This window comes from Mustelus asterias, chromosome 23 (assembly GCF_964213995.1).
Source record: "Mustelus asterias chromosome 23, sMusAst1.hap1.1, whole genome shotgun sequence".
Lineage (NCBI taxonomy): Eukaryota > Metazoa > Chordata > Chondrichthyes > Carcharhiniformes > Triakidae > Mustelus > Mustelus asterias.
Window position 1 is genome coordinate 40,460,098 of NC_135823.1, and position 18,093 is coordinate 40,478,190.

The 18,093-nt window shown below is 41.6% G+C and overlaps 1 protein-coding gene across 2 annotated transcripts in view; it reads right to left on the bottom strand.

Moving 5' to 3' along the window:
* unkl (unk like zinc finger) overlaps positions 1–18,093 on the bottom strand; it is a 111,544-nt gene that overhangs the window by 27,120 nt on the left and 66,331 nt on the right. For both annotated transcript variants that reach the window (XM_078240365.1, XM_078240364.1), the window contains exons 4-8: positions 17,937–18,070; positions 11,378–11,513; positions 8,890–9,007; positions 6,371–6,455; positions 944–1,125 (exon numbers count right to left, since the gene is read on the bottom strand). In XM_078240365.1, the coding sequence (XP_078096491.1) occupies positions 944–1,125; positions 6,371–6,455; positions 8,890–9,007; positions 11,378–11,513; positions 17,937–18,070 (655 nt within the window). The remainder of the gene's footprint in view (positions 1–943; positions 1,126–6,370; positions 6,456–8,889; positions 9,008–11,377; positions 11,514–17,936; positions 18,071–18,093) is intronic.

Genomic DNA, 18,093 nt, shown 5'->3' on the forward strand with positions numbered 1-18,093 from the left:
ACAATTAAAAATCATGACAAATTAACAGTCAGCTAATTATTATCATTTCTGAATTGTGTAAATATTCTGTACAATTTAAACGCCAGACTCATTAGGGAAACAGCATTTCCTTTGAAGAATGTCCCAGTGTCTCTTGCTGGGATATATTTATATGAACTTTGGAGGCCCACTGACCTGGACATCATTCACAGAAGCCTAGATAATAACTGGTGCCCATCTTCCAACTCACACCAAGTCCCATTAATCTATCAGTCCTGGCTTGTTAACCTACATTGTAGGAACCAGTTCACACAGGTCACCCGATTCCCCAGTGGTTAGAGGGCTGGCAAGCCATTACTATCCAATGACTGATGTGCTGGCAGGTCACCCAACTTCCAATGGTTGGTGGGCTGGCAGGCTTCCAGATTCCCTATCACAATGAGTTTCCAGTGTGGCTTGGGCTAATAGCAGCAAGTTGCTTCCTCAACACAGAACTTATTGACCTCTTTAACTCTATACAAAAAAAATCAGTTGGACAGGCTCCTCAGATCTCTTATACAGTACAAAGCTAGAGTATAATTTGCGTAAATAAAGGGAAGCTGCTTCTTTAAAATTAAGATTGCAAATATATGCAGCAATTCTTTTATAAAGGAAGTAAAAGGAGGAAACCAATGAAGGATTCACACCCAGGACAGGAAACAAGTGCTGGCATGCTTGTAGGACAAGACCCATCTATCCATTACAAAGCCAGTTAGATCAACTAGATGTGAAAACAGCAGTGGTCACATAAAAGTTATTTGTAGGTGCCACAGTGTTGTACTTCCAAATATTAAGAACATTAAAACATAAGAATTAACAAGAGTTCTGTCCAGGGTAGTCAGGTTACTAGTACAAGGACAAGCAGCTTGATGGCACTGAAATAGCAACATGTAATTCGGTTGTAACATGCAACAGGTATACTCACATTTCCTATCTGTCCATTATTGCTGCCTGAGTTAATACTCGTGCCCCAGTCATTTGTAGATCCGAGACTTTCTGTAGAATAAAGCCGAGCACCTTGCTTGGGCTGAGCACCTGCCGCAGCCCCTGCCTGCATAATAGATGCTACCTGATTCATAATCTGCACTTCCTCAGTAGAGGGGATTCCTGCAAAAAGAAATCTAAATTCAGAACAGAAAATTCATGCCTTGCTCAACTTGTGTGCTCTACTTAGTTAGCAAAACAAATAGCAACCAATTATTTAAGAGTTAGAATTTTCAAGCATTAAGGAACAACTTAAGACTCAAACAATGGAAAATAGAAGCACTTCACTTTTTAAATCTCAGCAGCTCACAGCTTCACAAGCTTGACTGTACGCATACCACTGTAAACCAGCTGTCCTGTCACTCAAGGATTTCAGCAATATATTTGAAGACCGTACACTTGCACCATCTCTCTAAAACCATTAACTGCATGATGCAGGATACCAAATCTCCAGGTCTGCAACCCAATGAAGGGACAGGAGACAAAGTGGAAGGAAGACTTGGTGCAGTACTGACATTCTGTCACTGGCTCTCTTCAGTAGAAAGGCATGAAAGCTTTCATGACAGTAAGCATGAACTATGCCAGTTCAGTTCTTAGCCAGAACAAAACATAATTAATCTCTTTGCTTTGCTCTTTCCACATATTCTTTATTTTCCCCCTCTTCTAAAATCACTTTCCCAACCCTTCAGTACTCAAGTATTCCTTGATCTTCTAAATCTATAGTTGCCATCCCAGACTTGGCACCCTCTTAGATAAGCCTGGAGCTTCCCTATATGCCTCCCTTAACACTCTTTGAAAGGTTCATCGAGGAACTTAGTGCTCTCTCATTATGAGAAGTAACTCAACTGCGCCACCCCATTCTTTTGCTAACCTTCCTGTCCAATGTGCCTGGTAGGGCCTAATTTTGCTCATTTCCTCACTATCCAACTCATCCCTCTTACTGCCAACCCTGTGGACTGTCTGTCAGCAGATCAGTTATGACTCCACATATCCCTCCAGAGTGTACATTCAATTGTGCACAAGGCCCTGCCATCCATGGACTTAGTGTTGACGACTGCTATCATCATGGCCATGACATTATCCTAGCTGAGGAGTGATGATGGTTCGGGCACAGTTAGACGGTATGCAGTTTTGGGCTCCCGACCAAAGGAGGAACATTAAAGGGAGGATGAGGCCTAGATGAAAAATTCAAGTAGAGAGACTCAAGACACTATGGATAATTTTCACTAACGCAGAAAAGACAAAGAAGGGATCATTAAAATAATCAAATCCTTTTGTAGATTGAGTAAGAAAAGACTGCCCTTACTTTGGGCAGTCAGTTACCAAGGGCCATCAGTTTTTTTAAAAGTTTATTAGTGTCACAAGTAGGCTTACATTAACACTGCAATGCAGTTACTGTGAAAATCCCTTAGTCGCCACACGTTTAAAATTGTCACTAAATGTAAGTAGGCCGAAGTCAGGAAAAATGTTATTTATGCTGAAAATTGTTGCAGTATTGAATGCTTCACTAAAGTGAGCAGCTGAAGCAAAGACCACTGGTCTTTAAGGGACAACTGAATAAATACAAACAACTTACATTTCGAGCTCCATTGACATACTAGAACATCTCCCAAGGCACTTTACAGGAGGTTTATAAAACAAAATGTAACACCAAGCCACAAAGTTTAAACTATTAATTCGTGTCACAAGTACATTAACACTGCAACAACATTATTGAAAATACCCTAGGCGCCACACTCCAGCGCCTGTTTGGGTACACTGAGGGAGATGTTAGCATGGCCAATGCACCCAACCAGCACGTCTTTCGGACTGTGGGAGAAACCGGAGCACCCGAAGGAAACCCATGCAGACACAGGGAGAAAGTGCAGACTCCACACAGACAGTGACCCAAGCCGGAATCGAACCCAGGTCCTTGGTGCTATGAGGCAGCAGTGCTAACCACTGTACCACTAGAGTCAGCCATTAAGTCAGATAACCAAAAGCTTGGTCAGAGGTAGGATTTAAGGAGTGTTTTAAAGGAGCAAAGCGAGGTAGAGGAAAACAAATGTATCATAGACTCATACAGCGCAGAGGAGACTCTTTGGCCCATTGAGTCCGTACCGACAGATCAGAAACACCTTAACTCCCACCTAACCCCATCTGCCAGCACTTGGCCCATAGTCCTGAATGTTATGTGCCAAGTGCTCATCCAGATATTTTTTTTAAAGGATGAGAGGCAACCCACCTCCACTACTCTCCCAGGCAGCACATTCCAGACTGTCACCACCCTCTGGGTAAGAAAGGTTTTCCTCACAGCCCTCCTAAACCTTCTGCCCCTCACCTTGAACATATGTCCCCTCATGACTGACCCGTCAACTAAAAGGAACAGCTGCTCCTTATCCACTCTGTCCATGTCTCTCATAATCTTGTACACCTCAATCAGGTCGCACCTCAGTCTTCTCCACTCCAATGAAAACAACCCAAGCCTACCCAACCTCTCTTCATAACTTAAATGTTCCATCCCAGGCAGCATCCTGGTGAATTGTCTCTGCACCCACTCCAGTGCAATCACATCCTTCTTATAATGTGGTGACCAGAACTACACACAGTACTCCAGCTGTGACCTCACCAAAGTTCTATACAACTCCAACGTGACTTCCCTGCTTTTGTAAGCTGTGCCTCGATTGACAAAGACAAGTGTTCCATATGCCTTTTTCATCACCCTACTAACATGCCCTTCTGCTTTCAGAGATCTGTGGACAAACACGCCAAGGTCCCTTGTTCCACAGAACTTCCTAGGGTTCTACCATTCATTGAGTACTTTCTTGTCAAATTACTCTTTCCAAAGTGTATCACTTCACACTTTTCCGGGTTAAATTCCATGTGCCACTTATCTGCCCATATGACCATTCCGTCAATATCTTCTTGTAGCCCAAGACACTCCGTCTCACTGTTAACCACCTGGTCAATCTTTGTGTCATCTGCAAACTTCTTAATCCTATCCCCCACATAGTCATCAATATCATTTGTATAAATGATGAATGATAGCGGGCCCAACAGATTCCTGTGGTATGCCACTGGACACTGGCTTCCAGTCACTAAAGCAGCCTTCTGTCATCACCCTCTGTCTCCTACAACTGAGTCAATTTTGAATCCACATTATTAAATTGCCTTGTATCTCATGTGAATTTGCTTTCTTTACAAGTCTCCCATATGGGATCTTGTCAAAGGCTTTGCTGAAATCCATGTAAACTACATCGACTGCACTACCCTTGTCTATACACACGGTCACCTCCTCAAAAAATCCAATCAAATTTGTTAGGCATGACCTCCCTCTGACGAAGCCATGCTAACTATCCCTGATCAAGCTTTGCATCTCCAAGTGGAGATCAATGCTTTCCTTCAGAACTTTCTCTAATAATTTCGCTCCCACTGATGTGAGACTTACTGGTCTGTAGTTCCCTGGTTTCTCCCAACAACACTTCTTAAATAGCAGAACCACATTAGTTGTTCTCCAGTCATCTGGCAGCTCCCCCATGGCCAGAGAGGAATGAAAATTTGGGTCAGAGCCCCTGCAATCTTCTCGCTTGCCTCCCACAGCAACCTAGGACACAATTCATCTGGGTGTAGGGAAGATGTTTCAGTACTTAGGGCCAAGGCAACTGAAGGCGTGACCACCAAAAGTGGAGTGATTAAAATCAGGGGTGCTCAAGATCCAGAGTTAGAGGAGCACAGATAACTCAGATGATTGAGAGGCTGGTGAAGATTAAAGATATATGGAGGGGCTAGGCTGTGGATGGATTTGAAAACAAGGATGATAATTTTAAAATCAAGATGTTGCTTGATCAAGGGCAGCATTTGGATGAAAAATAGGAGAAGTGAAGGATGTATCCTTGGGGGACACCAGAAATAATGGTGTCAGAGCAGGAAGAGAAGCCACTGCAAGTAATTCTCTGCCTAAGATTAGGGAAATAAAAATGGAATCAGTTAAGAGCAGTCCAACCCTGCAGGACCAAGTAGAGAGGGAGAGGGGGGTGATATTGTCAACCATCTCAAATGCTGCCAAAATGTCAAAAGGGATGAGGAGGGAAAGCTTACCTTTGTCACTCTCACATAGGATGTCATTCATGGCTTTGGTAAGACCTTTCTCAGTACAGTGGCAGGAACAGAAACTTGATTCAAAAGTGGAGGTTTGGGAAAGATAGACCTGGATTTGACAGGTGACAACACATTCGTGGACTTTGACAAGAAAGGGCAGTTAGAGATGGGACATTAGTTGGGATCTAGGGTGGTTTATTTAATTGGGATGATGAATACAGATTTAAAGGAGGGACAACACCTGAAGGAAGAGAACTGTGAACAACTAATATGGAGATCAGGAGGGGATGTTGGGTGATCAGCAGTTTAGTGGGAATGGTGTTGAGAGAGTAGGAGGCGGGTCTTATGGAAAAGATGAGTTCAGAAGAGAATGCAGAGAGATAGGGGAGAAACTAGAGAAAGGGGCAGCAGTAGAAGTGGGCTAGTAAAAGAGAGGGATGTAGCAGAATAAGCTGATCGGATTGTCTTGATTTCAGCAACAAAGTCCTTAAGTTCCATGTACTCATTATTAGAAGTAAAGCTAGAGGGGTCAGTGGATAGATGTTCAAAACAATAGTTTGCTGTGGAGAAGACAGGAGTTGAATTCCTTCTGAAAACCGTTATACAATGTATTTACAGTATCCCCTTCATTTATTTTAAGAAAACATAAATAGGTGAAATAAAACTTACATTTTAACCAATCCATGCTGACTGTCCTGGTTTCACCCTGAATTTTATCTAAATTAATCTCAAATTATGGATTTGAAGATTTTGTCGACAACTGACATTGGACAAATACATCTACAACTACTCCATTTAACCTTTCTTGATGCAGAAGTGTCATATTGGTTATTCTCCAACACCCACTTCCCCACAAATTTGTATATCTAAGTGAGACTGAAAGATTGTCATGAGCACCTCAGTTATCTCTTCTCCACGGTCCTTCAGCTTGATTTAAAAAACATTATACTCTGAATGTGGGATGGTTGGATTCACAACATATTAAAACAAGCACCTCAACTGAATGCAATATTTAAAGAACATGGAATAGAAGCTTTTGGATATCTTTCCCTGCCAGTGCCCAAACTTTGCCGTACAAAAGAAAAAGATGGAGCAAGAGTACAAATTTTAGTGAATTTGCAGACAATGATAAAAGTGCTTCCCAATGCATTCTTGACATTTTTGATCAATAGCAGTTGTGTTTCAACATTAACTCTGCACCCACTATGTCAACAACAAACCCATGGCAAAACCAAATAACCTCAGAAAATGGAACATCTCCCAATGTGTGAAACATAGAATGATAACTTACGTTCAACATGTGCAAATGCACAAAAAGGCCCGCGTGGGCAGTATCCCGTCTGTCGCATATCATTACATTTTGTAGACTTGTAGATCTAGAAAGGGAGAAAGAGATTAATGCAAAGAAAAACAATCTACATGCTGAAACTCTCATTAATTGCTCTGTTACCTTTTAGACTCAACTAGTCCAAACCTCTCCTGTCTGGCCTCTCATCCTCTACACCTTACAAAGTTTAACTCATCAAAAACTCCGTTACCGATATTCTATCCGATTTCAAAGCCTGCACAAATCATCATTCCTGCTCTTGTTGACTTACATTAGCCTCAGGTCTTCCCACACCTCAAATTTAAAATTCTCATCCTTGTGTTTAAATATCTTCATGGCCTCGCTCCCCATTGCCACTGCAACCTTTTCCAGCCCCAAGCCCTGAGAATGCTCCAGCCTTTGTGCATCATTCCCATTCCATCTGAAGGATTGGAATGTTTTTCTACATTAAAGTTATCTGAAAACAAATTTATATTAAATATGCATATGTAAAAGCACATGTAAAAAACTGGTATATAAGTTATATACAACTTATATACCAGTTGTATATAAAGGCAACTGGTGTATAAATGAGGGTAATCTGATTTGTAGTATGTTAACCCTCCTCTTCCACATCTTAGCAGGGTGGGGGAGGGTTCAGTAAACTTTCCAATAAGTTTTTCAATTCAACAAAGGAATCCCATTATGTGTACCCAAGTCAGGTAATTTTCTGACTAAAGGTAGTCACAGAACATTCTGTTTGTAGACAAATCTGGCCAATGTTGAAAGAACAGAATGCCAAACAATCTTTCTCAATTGTATCAAACTTCTGCACACAATAAAAAAATAGGATAGGTTACAAATTTACAACATATACCAAAAGTCCTTCAATACTTCAAAGGCTCTTGATTGTCCTTCAGTTTGTTTAAATTGTATCTATAGATGTTCACATACTTTTGTAATGATCATTTTAGTTCTAATAAAGTTTAACACCTCTCACCCTTATTCACAGAAATACCCATGTCCATCAAGAATCACTTTGTGATGTAGCATTCATTTTGTATCAGGGTGGGGAGCAGAAGAAAAATTGGCAGTACTGATCCTTGTTCATGAGACAGTGGACCCTCAGGTCCTGTCACAATTTGGATCACAGCAGCAACAATCAACTTGCAATCCTACATGTGATGACTTTGCAACCTCAGTATGTGTCTATAGTGAGATGTCCACCATGAGGCATTTTTCAAGAGCATGGAGGGAAATTCCTGAATCTTCCCTTGCACCGAGAACTTAGTTGACACACCAAAAAGGAAAATCACAAACATAATCCTTAGTCTTTATTTCCTTTAGCCCAAGAACTAGAGGACTCAACAATTAGCTCAAGTGCAGCTAATTTAATGATTGGAAGCCAGCTCGTATCTTACTTTGTGATTCCTGTTGGAATTGTGGATCAAGCTTGGATCTGATGGAAGGAAGGAGAATGTGCATTTATGATGCTATTTTCTTATTTTCAGGGCATCCAAAAGCACTATACAGCCAACAAATTATTTTTGATGTGCAGTCACCATTGTTTTATATGGAAATGACAGCCAATTTGAAACAGCAAAGTCCTACAAACAGCAATGAGATAATGACCAGTAATCTGTTCTTTGGTTGAAGTAGAAGAACCAAAGCAGAAGAATTCCCCAGCTCTCAGCAGAGTATGCTGTGGGATGCTGGACTCCCCAGCCCAGTAGAGTATGCTGTGGGATGCTGGGCTCCCCAGCCCAGTAGAGCATGCTGTGGGATGCTGGGCTCCCCAGCCCAGTAGAGCATGCTGTGGAATCTTTTACGTTCACTTCAAGAGGCAGACAGAAATCGTCCTACTGCAGAAAGCCTGGCAGTAAAGGATAGAAACAGAGCCAATCTTAATATAATTTTCTAAGTTTTTCATTACTGAGATATGCATTACAGAACTTGCATCTCATAACCCAACAACTTGAGTTTCAGTCTGTTCCTGACTACAGAGGCACAAGTAAATCCTCAGCAAATGCCTATCTGCATACAATAAATATACAATTACAGGCCCCATGTCTCATCTGAAACAGGTGCTCCAATGAAGTCAATTAGCTAAATAATTTCCCAAATATGGTTCTATTTGGGGGCTGGTTAACACAATTGGCTAGATGTCTATCATGTGGTCCAGAATAACACTAACAAGTGCAAGTTTGATTCCAGTTCCAGTTGAGGTAGATTTGAGACCTGCCTCCTGCGATTGGAAGGTAATGGCAAATCATCATTACCAAGAAAACAGTTCAGGATGAAGCACTGGCAGACACAAGCCAAGGACCTGCCTTCAGGCAAAGCATGAATGAATACGGTTATATATGAAGAACGGTTCCTGCAGTGACTAAGAAACTTCACCAGGATTTTGCGCAGCAAAGTTATCTTAGGGTTCAAGCCATTATTTAACACCCTTAATCCGATGACTCTGACTTCTCATAAACCTAAATATTATACAGCCTTACCTCTGGATGGAACTGCTGCTCAGTTCGAGAATGACAGTACTGACAGTTATCTCCACTCTCACATTTTGTGGGCTCTCCCCATTCATCTCCATGTTTGACATTAGGACAAGGCGTTGACCTACAGAATGAAACACAAGGGGAAATTATTCTGTGGTGTAGAGTAATTTAACCCACCCTAAAGAGGGGTTTCATACATTGCAACCTGTGCATATATCCCTCATTCGATGAAGGGTTGACAAAACTAATAACACCTCATGCACAAAATACTTCACTGAAGGAGGATTAATTCACACACCGTTACCCATCACATTTCTTTACAGCTTACCATCTTCAACCAGATGTGTTGAGTGATGATCCATTTCAGCCTTCTCCCGAGGTCCCCAGCATCATAAATGCCAATGTTCAGCCAATTCGATTCACTTCATGTGATAGCAAGAAACGACTGAAAGCACTGGATACTGCAAAGGCTCCAAAACTAGCTGCACCCCGAGCCAAGTTGTTCCAATACAGCTACAACATTGGCACTTATGTGGCGATATGGAAAATTGCCCAGCTATGCCACAACCAATTCAACCCGGCCAATTACCACCCCAAGTCTACTCTCAATCATCAGCAAGGTGATAGGAGGGTCATCAACTGTGCTATCAAATGGTACTTACTCAACCTGCTCAGTGACACTTATTGCAGTAGAGGTTTACTATATTACAAGTGTGAAGAAACACTAGTGAAGTGAGCTGTAACTCGCATGGGATTACAGGTTTCAAGGAACTACAGCCTTGTCAATGATGGGTGAGGTTCATCTATGTGTCCTCAGGAGCTAGGCAAAAATGTTAGGAGCATGGAATGCTTCATTACAGAGTGGCTAAAGCAGAAACCAACACATCTTCTAATAGAAAATTAATGCCCAACTATTTCAAGTGCAGGTAAATGAAGTGCTATGTTGAGATAACAGGGAAATGAGATTGCTCAGTGTCGGCAGAAACATGATATGTCCTCCTTGCATTCTGTAACCTTCCAGGATTTTTTAAGGAAATCAATGTTCCCTTTGCTACATAGCCAAGTGTTGCATTGTCTACACCACCGAAGACATTCTTAATGTACTGTTTCAGAAACTTTCCTCATAATCTGACCTCCAAATACATCACATAATAAATTTAGTTATGAACCCAGCCCAACAATAATGCATGGTAGTGGTCCGCTGGGGCAGGGCAGGGCAGCAGCAACAACACAGGGAATAACATTAGTGCTTCATCTAGTAGGCGTATTCATCCAAGTCACATTACTGAAAAGAAAGACATGTATTTATATAGCACTTTTCATGATGACCAGACAACACAAAATGATTTACTGCTAAAGAGGTACTTTTTCAAGTGGAGTCAATTTTGAAGTGTATGAAATACAGCTAATTTTTGCTCAGCAAACTTCAACAAGCAGCAATGTGATATGGCCGGATAATCTGTTTTTGTGATGTTGATTGAGGATAAATATTGGTCAGGACATCAGTATAACTGCTCTTCTTTGAAATAATGCCATGGGATCCTTTACATCACCAGAGCAGGTAGAGGGCAACATTGTTTAATGTCTCATCCGAAAGATGGCATGTCTGATATTGCAGTGATCCCTCAGTATTGCATTGACATGTCAGCCTTTTGTGCTCAAGCCCTTGGAGTGGGACTTAACCTCAGAAGCTTGTGATTCAGAGACGAGCTTCCTATCAAAAACCACAGCTGACATAAAAGAGAGGCTCGCCCAAGTGAAGGGGATAAAATAATGACGGAGAAAACCACATCACTGTGCTGCTTTTGCATACTTTCAGAAAGCAAGATTTGGGGTAGTTGCACCATCACAGCCATCGGAGATCTAAAAGTGAGGAACAAAAGGGAAAGGAGGGATCAGGCATTACTGTACCGGCTTCCAATCCATTCCTAGCACCGAAACTTACTGATTCCACTCTGTTCTCAGTGTTTCCCTCCCTGTACTGTCTACGGACTATTCTAATCCAGCCTGGAAACATTTCAAGTCCTCATTTCTGTCCTACTCTTTTCAACCATGGTGGCAAGTTGCCCTATGAGATTGACTTCACCTTATTTTATACCGTAGAACCACTACTTTATGTAAGGATCAACCAGGAACCTTTCCACTAAAGTTTAAGCCCAGGAAGTGATTTTGCAGAGGTTGTTCAATTGTCATTGAATAGTTTAATTAAATGCGGAACGTGAGGATAGGCAGTAAAGGATTTTTCCAATCTACTGTTGTCTTCTTATCAAGTTCTTGGACCAGTTGCAGAGTACCTGCAGTTGTACTTTATTTTCATGCATATCCACAATTCTGAGCGCAACTTCAAATATCTTAAAAAATAGATAAACCGTGCACCAAAATATTACAAATATGCATATCGTGGCAGGTGGTAGAGAGAGGTTAATGTTCAAGTGTAAGTCCGTGCTACATGAAAGGAAACAACCCTGCGAGAATGGAATAGATTTTTTACCTGTATTTAAATTTCCTAGGGTTCCTTCTTCTGTCCCGGCTGTTATGATAATGAGGGCAGGCATAGCCTTGTCGACAGAGTCTAGGTGGTTTATTACATTGTTCAGTCTTATAATTTGCTAGCACAAAGTTTGTTTCTGCAACACAAATAGATTTTGTCAAGGCTAAAAAATCCAAAATATCTGCAGTGTATTCTGCACTTAGGAAAATTGAATTTTCAGAAAAACACACTTAAAGCCAATGCTCCCAACACAGACTTCCCTCCCACCCCAATCCATACACATGTTGAAATTCACTCACTATATACACAGATTCACCACTACCTCATATTGGCACATTCACTGCAATATACCAAAGGCCTTATTCTCTCTTAAGCACTTCCATCTGGAACTGAATATCAACATAAAAGTGGACCCCTGAAGTGTTAACTTCAGAGCAAACATTGTGACTCCTTTCATTGGCTATTTTGAGAATTACAACTTCAGGAAAATACAAGCATAAGAAACAGTTCCAGCCAATTTATAAAGGTTTAAAATTGCACGGAAAAATCCCACTATATCGGGCAACCTGCCAGCATGATTTTAAATGTTAACTCTTGCAGCTTAAATCTCAGGGTTTGTATGATCTACATACATGCTTGGAGGAGGAAGTGCAGTTAGAGACTTTACTAACGAGCAACGATCATGGTTATGAATTCTGCATGATCAGTCTGACCAACACACAGAACCATAACCAGTAGTTTTAATTTTCATTCTATATAACGCAGCACAATGAACAAAACAACAGAATCAATAAATATTTAATGCGAAAATGATAATGCATAATCATTTAACTGTGCTTAATAAAATGTTTAACCAAATATGTGGGCAAATGAGGTTCTTAATATAGAGCTCAGTTAAGTTATAAACAATTCAAGAGGAAGCAAAAGTGTCATTCTCCAATCGATTTTAAAATTCTCTCGATTTCAAATTCCTTCCAGAGCCTCGTCCCTCCAGATCTCTAATGTAATGCTATAAGATCACCTCACTCTTCAAATTTTGGCATCTTGTGCATCCCTAATTCCACATCATTCCACTGTTGGTGGTTATATCTTCCATTGACTTGACCCTAAATTCTAATTCTTTCCCTTACCTCTCTGCTTCTCTCCTCCTTTTAAAACTCTGCTTAAAATCTCCCTCTTTGATGAAGCTTTACCTATCTCTTGTGGTTAGGTTTGGTTTTGCTGATTAATTCTTCTGTAAAGTGCCGTAGGACATTATACTCCCATAAAGTTGATATAAAATTGCAAATTGCCATTATGAAAAAGATGAGAACTGGAGAAAGCAAGCCATAGAAAAAACATCAGTCTGAAAGAACAAAGAACAATACAGCACAGGAACAGGCCCTTCGGCCCTCCAAGCCCGCGCCGCTCCCTGGTCCAAACTAGACCATTCTTTTGTATCCCTCCATTCCCACTCCGTTCATATGGCTGTCTAGATAAGTCTTAAACGTTCCCAGTGTGTCCGCCTCCACCACCTTGCCTGGCAGCGCATTCCAGGCCCCCACCACCCTCTGTGCAAAATATGTCCTTCTGATATTAATGTTACCAGAGAGGCAGTGCTGGGTAGACTAATGGGACTGAAGGTGGACAAGTCCCCGGGTCCGGATGGAATGCATCCCAGGGTATTGAAAGAAATGTCAGAGGTAATAGTGGATGCGTTAGTGATTATTTATCAAAACTCGTTGCATTCTGGGGTAGTGCCGGTTGATTGGAAAACGGCTAATGTTACGCCGCTGTTTAAAAAAGGAAGGAGACAAAAGGCGGGTAACTATAGGCCGGTCAGCTTAACGTCTGTAGTAGGGAAAATGCTGGAATCCATTATTAAAGAGGAGATAGCAGGGCATCTGGATAGAAATGGTTCGATCAATCAGACGCAGCATGGATTCTTGAGGGGAAAGTCGTGCTTGACGAACATGTTGGATTTTTATGAAGATGTGACTAGGGCGGTTGATGGAGGAGAACCGGTGGATGCGGTGTTTTTGGATTTCCAAAAGGCGTTTGATAAGGTGCCCCATAAAAGGTTGCTGAAGAAGATTAGGGCACACGGAGTTGGGGGTAGTGTGTTAAAGTGGATTGGGGACTGGCTATCCGACAGGAAGCAAAGAGTCGGAATAAATGGGTGTTTTTCCGGTTGGAGGAAGGTAACTAGTGGCGTGCCGCAGGGATCGGTACTCGGGCCGCAACTGTTTACCATTTATATAGATGATCTGGAGGAGGGGACGGAGTGTAGGGTAACGAAGTTTGCAGACGACACAAAGATAAGTGGAAAAGTGAATCGTGTGGAGGACGGAGAAGATCTGCAGAGAGATTTGGACAGGCTGAGTGAGTGGGCGAGGATATGGCAAATGGAGTATAACGTTGAGAAATGCGAGGTTATACACTTTGGAGGAAATAATAACAAATGGGATTACTATCTCAATGGAAACAAATTAAAACATGCTACCGTGCAAAGGGACCTGGGGGTCCTTGTGCATGAGACGCAAAAGCCCAGTCTGCAGGTACAACAGGTGATCAAGAAGGCAAATGGGATGTTGGCCTATATTGCGAGGGGGGTAGAATATAAAAGCAGGGATGTCTTGATGCACCTGTACAGGGCATTGGTGAGGCCGCAGCTGGAATACTGTGTGCAGTATTGGTCCCCTTATATGAGGAAGGATATATTGGCATTGGAGGGAGTGCAGAGAAGGTTCACCAGGTTGATACCGGAGATGAGGGGTTTGGATTATGAGGAGAGGCTGAGGAGATTGGGTTTGTACTCGTTGGAGTTTAGAAGGATGAGGGGGGATCTTATGGAGACTTATAAGATAATGCGGGGGCTGGATAGGGTGGAGGCGGAGAGATTCTTTCCACTTAGTAAGGAAGTTAAAACTAGAGGACACAGCCTCAAAATAAAGGGGGGTCGGTTTAAGACAGAGTTGAGGAGGAACTTCTTCTCCCAGAGGGTGGTGAATCTCTGGAATTCTCTGCCCACTGAGGTGGTGGAGGCTACCTCGCTGAATATGTTTAAAGCGCGGATGGATGGATTCCTGATCGGTAAGGGAATTAAGGGTTATGGGGATCAGGCGGGAAGTGGTACTGATCCACGTCAGATCAGCCATGATCTTATTGAATGGCGGGGCAGGCTCGAGGGGCTAGATGGCCTACTCCTGCTCCTATTTCTTATGTTCTTATGATATCTGTGTTAAACCTCCCCCGCTTCACCTTGAACCTATGACCCCTCGTGAACGTCACCACCGACCAGGGGAAAAGCTTCCCACCGTTCACCCTATCTATGCCTTTCATAATTTTATACACCTCTATTAAGTCTCCCCTCATCCTCCGTCTTTCCAGGGAGAACAACCCCAGTTTACCTAATCTCTCCTCATAACTAAGCCCCTCCATACCAGGTAACATCCTGGTAAACCTCCTCTGTACTCTCTCCAAAGCCTCCACGTCCTTCTGGTAGTGTGGCGACCAGAACTGGACGCAGTATTCCAGATGCGGCCGAACCAACGTTCTATACATCTGCAACATCAGACCCCAACTTTTATACTCTATGCCCTGTCCTATAAAGGCAAGCATGCCATATGTCTACATGAAACAGTCTACATGAAACACACATGGGACTAATTAATTTCATTGAAAAAAATGCCTTTCCATTGTGTTATACAAATTGAATAAACAAAGTTGTTAGATGACAGTGCCCCTCTATATTATGTGCTATATTAGGACTTACATTCTAGCTCAAATGTCTAAACCCAATTATGATTCTGACACTGGGGTAACAGCAGCTTCACTGTATATGCAGGGAGCCAGAGTCCCAAGATCGCATCTCAGCCAACACAAGTGTGCCTAACATTTTGTTTTAGTGAGGAATTAAGTGGATCTTGATTAATTAATACAGTAACATATATCAATACCCAACAGTAAACTCGAATACTTATTTGCTTTAAAATCAAACTTCCATCTACCACTGAAGCACCATAGGGGTATGCTTAAATCCAAGGTTAATAATTTCAACTGGATGTGTATTCTTTTTTGTGCTGTTTAGTGAAGGTTATATATTACTTCCCACTTGCTAACTTGAAAGTAGAAATTGTCCCTTGTCCTTTACTGTCATGTGATAAACCCCCTCTGCATTAGGCTTACAACATCCATATTTCATCTCTATGAGGGTAGCAATCTGCTTCATAATCCTTCACCAATGCGAAAGAAGACTCATGACAGCATCTCGGGGAGACTCATTTGTCCACAACAAACATATTGTTGGGGTTTCATCTCTTCCTCCTCCTGAAGGTGCTACTGCTGCCTACAGTATGATCCATACGTTCACATACTTTAAAGCTGAGACGAATATATGGGGCAACAATCGTGATGGAGTACCTGAGCGAATTTCTCCTCCACACCTCAGGGGCCTAATTTGGCGGTGCCAAGATCAGTGAATCCATCAGAGGCTGGGAATCAAAGATGGTACTTTCTGTTCTACATAAACTTTTTGATGGATCAGTTGATAAAGGGTAACTCAGTGATGAGCGTAAATCAATATTGCACCACTTGGATCAACTGACCTGTAGTAATTCTTAATAACATTGTAAAGATACCAAGTTTGTTTAATACCCAGAAAGGAAATGGGGAAATAAGAATACTGATCCAAACTCGTCTTGTATACCTTAAAATGGAACACCAGTAAACGATGGGAAATAAGAATACTGGTCCGAGCCGTATTTTCCCGACTGGATATGGAACTATGCTGTTTAGCCATGTCAGCATTCTTGCTGTGGAGATGCCGGCGTTGGACTGGGGTAAGCACAGTAAGTAGTCTCACAACACCAGGTTAAAGTCCAACAGGTTTATTTGGTAGCAAATACCATAAGCTTTCGGAGCGCTGCCCCCTATGGTATTTGCTACCAAATAAACCTGTTGGACTTTAACCTGGTGTTGTGAGACTTCTTACTGAGCATTCTTGCTGAACAGAGCTATCCAGCAGATGGCAGTGTTTACTGAATGCACCATTGGGTACGCAAAGACGCAGCCAAAAAACTTCACATCTCCAGTCTCAACAATCTTTGAAAGGAGCAAAACTGTAATATTTCACCCTAAATAAATATTCTATCCATGACATCAAATCTCAAATGAAGTGATACAAAAGCAAAATATTGCAGATGTTAGAAATCTGAAATGAAAACAATAGCAAATCATCAGATCTGGCAGCATCTGTGGAGAGAAAAAAACCCAAATAAGTGACCCATTTTTGATTTGAAAACCATTGCTTTTCTTTCCCTCACCAATTTTCTCTTCTCTCCTGAAAGTGACAAAATCCTTGCTGCATCATTGCACTGCCTCTTCTGCTATCTCCCAAAAGTGGACACGATGCACCTGTGTGCTTCAGTTTGCAAAAAAAAAAATTGTTCAATCTCAGAAATGAGCCTCATCCTTTCCCAGCTCAACATTCACAAATGCCAGTATTTCCAGTAAGGATAGGTATAGAAGTTAGGATTGGCCTCAGCTCCACTATCTGCGTAGTCCCAGCAGAGATTAGGCAACTCGGCAGAGAACTGGAATCAAACCCCAACACCTTTCATCTCAAATAAATTCTGCTTAGCTTTGAGCCATCAGAAAAACTCAAAATTTTCAAGTCATCCTAGGTGGATCTATCCAACACCTTGAAGATTCTCAGAAGAGGCCATAAAGCTGGAGTGATCACCAATTCTGCACTAATTCATTCCAGGCTCATTAAATCAAGGTGGAATTAACTCTTACAATAGTTTTAAGTGAAGATTCAAATTTAATTACTTTTGCCAAATTATTAATTTCACTGTCTTCAAGTGTGGCCCCAAGTAACAGTTTTTAATAATCTCTGTTCCAAGTATTTTTTCTACTCAAATCAGTGATGTCAAATGGATGTAAGCAGGACCTCGCTGCAATAAGACTTTTTCCATTCTCGTGATGTGGGTATTATTGGCAAGGCTGGCATTTCTTTTGCTCATTTCTCATTGTTGCATCACCATCTTGGGACAAAGTGGTTTGCATAGCCACTTCAGAAAGTTAAGAGCCATCTCCTGGTGTGGGATTTGAAGTCACAAATAAGCCACACTGGGTAAGGGAGGCAGAGTTCTTTCCGATAAAGGACATTAGCGAATCGATGCTTTTATAGTAATCTGACAGTTTCATGATCCCTTTTATTGGTGTCAGATTTTTATGCCAGATTTAAAAACTTAATTCAAATTCTCAAAGCATCACAGTGGGATTTAAACTCAAATTCTCTGGGATTATAAATCAAGGTTTCCAGAGTACTCATTCAATGACCTTGCCATTAAGCTATTGTACCCTTATTGTGTAAAGTACTTTTCAGATGTTTTGATGTGATGGGAGCTATACAAAAAGAAGCTTTATGTTGTTATTGTACAAGGAACTGAGCGGATGAATAAACAAAACTACTGAATTAACAAGTAAAAATAATATGGCATATAGTGATGAAAACAAGCTTAAAAAGACATTTCATAAATGCTCCCAATGCAGATGGATCATTCATTTTCCTTACCCTGCCATCTTGGATCTTCAGACAGTGTTTTCTCTATCATAGCTTGACTAGCCAGCACGCCTGGCTGTAGATCAGGAAGGCCCTCTCCTGCCCCGAGCTGACCATTCTGCAATGCTTCCTGTGCTTGGAGTTCTCTAGAAAATAAAAGAGTTCTTTA